The 4,424-nt window shown below is 40.3% G+C and overlaps 1 protein-coding gene across 5 annotated transcripts in view; it reads right to left on the bottom strand.

The window, feature by feature from the left end:
• The window catches only part of CDH7 (cadherin 7, type 2), a 122,124-nt gene that overhangs the window by 104,937 nt on the left and 12,763 nt on the right, over window positions 1–4,424 (bottom strand). For all 5 annotated transcript variants that reach the window (XM_005861552.2, XM_005861551.2, XM_005861550.2 and 2 more), the window contains one exon: window positions 2,922–3,327. In XM_005861552.2, the coding sequence (XP_005861614.1) occupies window positions 2,922–3,131 (210 nt within the window). In that variant the 5' untranslated portion in view covers window positions 3,132–3,327. The remainder of the gene's footprint in view (window positions 1–2,921; window positions 3,328–4,424) is intronic.

Below are 4,424 nucleotides of genomic sequence, written 5' to 3'. Positions count from 1 at the left end.
GGCGCCCCAACTCCCCAATCGGCCCTGCTCTGAGCCTGACCAGGGGCTGCACCTAGGGATTGGGCGTGCCCTCTGCCACCCAGGAGCAGGCCTAAGCCAGCAGGTCGTTATCTCCCTAGGGGTCCCAGACTGGGAGAGGGCACAGGCCGGGCTGAGGGAGCCTCCCTCCCCCCAGAGTGCACAAATTTTTGTGCACCGGGCTTCTAGTCTATATATATAAAAGCCTAAGCGATCATTACAACCGGTTACTGAACGACCAGTCGCTATGACGCACACTGACGCTCAATGCAGGAGCTGCCCTCTGGTGGTCAGTGTGTTCCCACAGCCAACCTCCTGTGGCCAGCCAACCTCCTATGGACAGCCAACCTCCCACAGTCCCTCCCCCAGGCTGGCCAGCCCAATCGGTCCCAATTGGGACTGGGTGAGACGGCCCAGATCAGCCCCAATTGCCAGCCAGGCTGAGTGACCCCACCCATGCATGAACTCGTGCACCAGGCCTCTAGTCATTAATAACACTGTATGCATATTTGAAAGATGCTAAGAGAGTTGATCTTAAAAATTCTCCTCACAAGAAAAAAAAATCTGTAACCATGTATGATAATGAGCGCTAACTGGACTTATTGTGGTGATCATTTCACAATACAGACAAATGTTGAATCATTGTTATACATCTGAAACTAATGTTAGATGTCAATTATACCTCAATAAAAAAAGAATTCCATCAGAGTAATAACTAATGACTCTTTCCTTAAGTCTATACCTTTCCAGTCAGCAGTTTATTAACTCATATCACCAGATAAGAGTGAGATTCTCATGATAAAGGTCAGATTCTAACACAGCCCAGAAGTTCATGCCCTGGAGATCTTGTGGTGAAGGTTCTACAAGCACTCCTGGTCCCTTCAACAAACTGTTCTAATTTGGTCTTGAGTTATCATGTTGAATAAACCCAGTAAATAGGCTAAAATAGTAAGGTCACAAGTCATCTTGTGACTTTGTTATCCTCAATGTCTTAATGACCAAATGTTATTTATTTATTCATCTCATTGGCCATCAGCTCTTACCATGGTCTCCAAATTCAAAGGCCTAAAAAATATACGTACACATGATTTCTCTGGCATTTGAAATCCCTGTGTATAAGGAATGAATCATTCACCCACTAACTATATTTCCCCCTAACTCTCCATCTCAAATTATCTCACTGCATTTTTTCTAAATTTTAGTCATTTAAAGAGTTTTTGTGTTTAACCCATTTGCATCCTGAACATTTTACTGTGAGCATCTGTATAGAATGCCCAATATACATCAGACAAGAAATAAACACAAACTTGTTTTTCATTCCATACAATCTGCCAAGTGATTGTCTCTGATTAACTGAAAGGGAAACACAGAATATTTCTTGTTATCTAATCAAGGAACCCCACAATTTCTGAGAAAAACAATAAAAACGTTGCCCAATAGCTTCATAAGCATTTGAAATTTAAGTAACCTTAGCGGCATGTATTTTCATAATTTTAAATTGACTTATGAGGATTATTTAGATACAAGCATTTTGAATTATTATGTGAAGACTAAAATGTACAAGAAGGGTGTTTTAAAATTTTTTAAGTTATGTTTACTTCAAAATGTCAACTTCACTGTGGCAACCCCATTTAAAACCAAATTAACGGAAATATTTTAGTTGTCTTTAGAAAATGTTATATTCTCATAAAAGTATGATTTCACCTAATCACTACTAATTCTTTCTGAATCAGCTGAATGTTATATAAAACTGTCCACTGAAAAAAGTTTGATGAATTTGTTAAATGTTTATTAAAAATGAAATTAAGTTCTAAATTCTTAGTCATTAACAATGCATAATGGTGACTGCTCTCACTTTGTTTATAAGAAAACAGAAAAAGCTGAGAGAGGAATTTAGTGCATGTACACTGTATAAGATGCTACAAATAAAATAGTACTGGCTCTAAAGACATATATGCACATAAAACACGTGTGTACTAACACATCTTAGTGAAAAAAAAAATGCTATGGCTGGGCTAAAAAAAAAAAAAGTTCTAATCCACAACCTAGAAACCTTGAACTTACTCAAATCTCTTTTCCATAAATGTCCATCATTATTTCTAAAATATAGAGGCATTCAATGAGAACAGTAAATATAACACAGACCACCTTGACTTATATAGATACCTATCAACAAAAACAGATTTTCACCTTTATGTAAGGTGTGTTCAAATGAAAACATAACCCATGAAATAAAGAGCAAAGATTCTTCCTCAATCTTTCAAAGTTGGAAATTCACTGAGGTGTAAACTCATCAGCTTTATTAGGAACAGCGGTCTAGAGCTGACAAAGTGCCAAGTAAAAACGCAGATGTATAGATTTCTTGTCAAAACTTACTCTACGAAGGAAACATTCACCAGTGCTCATCACCAAATTGAGAAATTTAGGAAACCTTTGCAAATATGTAAGTATCAGCCCTAGAGCATGCTAGGCACTGGACCGGATATGAGCATGTTGAGGGAAAGGCCCTTCTCCTGATGGGCCCCTCAGTGCGGAAGGCACTCAAATGAAAAATCCTGCCCAAATAGAACAGAGCTGTGAAAGATAACGTTCAGTTCGGCTCCCACCTGGCCACCTAACAAATGCACCACAAACTGCCCACCATTGGTTTAATGAGTATCACTTCTAACTGACTTCTGTTCATATTCATTTTTAACCAAAAAACAATTTTAAAAAGCAAATCTTAAAAAATCCATCAAAACCAGACCACCTCTAGAAAGAGTAGGTTTGAGTTGTTCATAATTTAAAGACGACAGAGTGAGAGTTTCATGTTCTCTAACACCAAAGCATAAATGAGCAGTTCTCCATCCAACCACAGACATTCCCAGTAACCACGAGTGACTTCGAAAGGCCACATGCCCTACCTTTCCGACATAGAGGGGGTCCGAACCCATGTACTCCTCCAGCACAAAGAACTGATTCCACACCCAGCTGCGCTTGGTCCTGGGCCTCCCCGACTGGAAGTAGGGCTTTGAGCTGGACCTCGAGAGTTCTGCTTGACTCATCCCAGAAAAGCACAGGACAAGGGCGATCAGCTGCAGGAAGTGGCAGAACTCCACTTTGCCCAACTTCATCTTTTTTTTTTCTTTCTTTTTCCTGTGTAAGAAAAGAACCTTGACAACAGAAAAGGCACAGTTCCAGTTGGCTTGGCAGCTCTTGCCTCCGGCAGGGTGTCAGCTGGGAGTCCAGAGATGATAATTGGTAGAGCGTCCGGTTGGAGGCGGTCACCACCGCTGAATTGCCTTCGCCAAAGAATGGTGTAAGAGGTTCCTATCGGGACAAAGCGACAACTCGTGTCAGAAACCAGGACACACAACCGTGAACGTTCATTTACTAACTTCGCACTGATTTCCCCAAGATGTCATCATTTGTATAATTGCTAAACTAAAGATTATGAACTTAGATGGAAACTGGCAATCACCGTGGTCCTATGTGGACGTCGCTGAGGCAGGATGATTCCTGTTCCATAATGCAACCTTAAAATTCCGCGCTGCTTCTAAGGCATTCTATTTGAGCATATGGTTTATTGCACACAAATGGAACCACATCCATTAAAAAAATCATTTTAATGCTAGCCTTTACTTATTTAATTTTTTTTTTATATTGCAGGCAGTTTCCTGCGCTGGTATTAGGCTATGAAAGCAAAGCAGGGATTTAGGCGAATGGGAAGGACATATGCTGGTTTAAATCTCTCCTGTGAAACTGTAAAGAGAAATAACGGAGCACGAGGTGCTTCGATGCTGGGTGATTGATTCTGAGTCACAGAACACCAGCTGCTCTGACGTGTTCCGAGTTGATTGTGATCAGCTGAAAGCTCAGATGTTTCCAGTTCCCACTCTTCAAACTTACTGTCACAGATGCTGTGGAGCAGGTTCGGTTATGCTATTTCACCGCAGTGATTTGCGACTCCACAGATATTTACTGAACATCTCACAGCTAGGCTTGCGCATAGTAGGGCCTTCCCCCCCAGACACACGTATGGGATTGAATTATATGGACCATCAGAGGGGTAAGGAAACTCAAGTGTATTTGTAAGCCCTGTTCATTGTTGGCATCAGCACAGAAAAAAAAACCTCTCATTCTATGGTCTACTTATTTCAGTTACAGAATCCTGATTATGCAAGAGATAAAAAAATCAGTTACAAAACAAACTTCCAAAAACAGAGAAATGATAATTTATGAGAAACTGCTCACGTAAATCACTATGCTACACTTTGCTTTATTAATTCCTTTGACTATAAATAAATCAACAATTGGGCAGTTACAGTGAAGGATTAACATTTGTGTTTTCTTTTGAGAGAGGAGAAAAATACAGTTTTAAGAACATGAAGCCAAAAGATAGCTCCCTATGAAGGCAGAAGCTACAC

Source organism: Myotis brandtii, unplaced genomic scaffold (genome assembly GCF_000412655.1).
Source record: "Myotis brandtii unplaced genomic scaffold, ASM41265v1 scaffold154, whole genome shotgun sequence".
Lineage (NCBI taxonomy): Eukaryota > Metazoa > Chordata > Mammalia > Chiroptera > Vespertilionidae > Myotis > Myotis brandtii.
The sequence above is the reverse complement of the archived record's forward strand: the minus strand, read 5'-3'. Positions and strand labels throughout refer to the sequence as shown.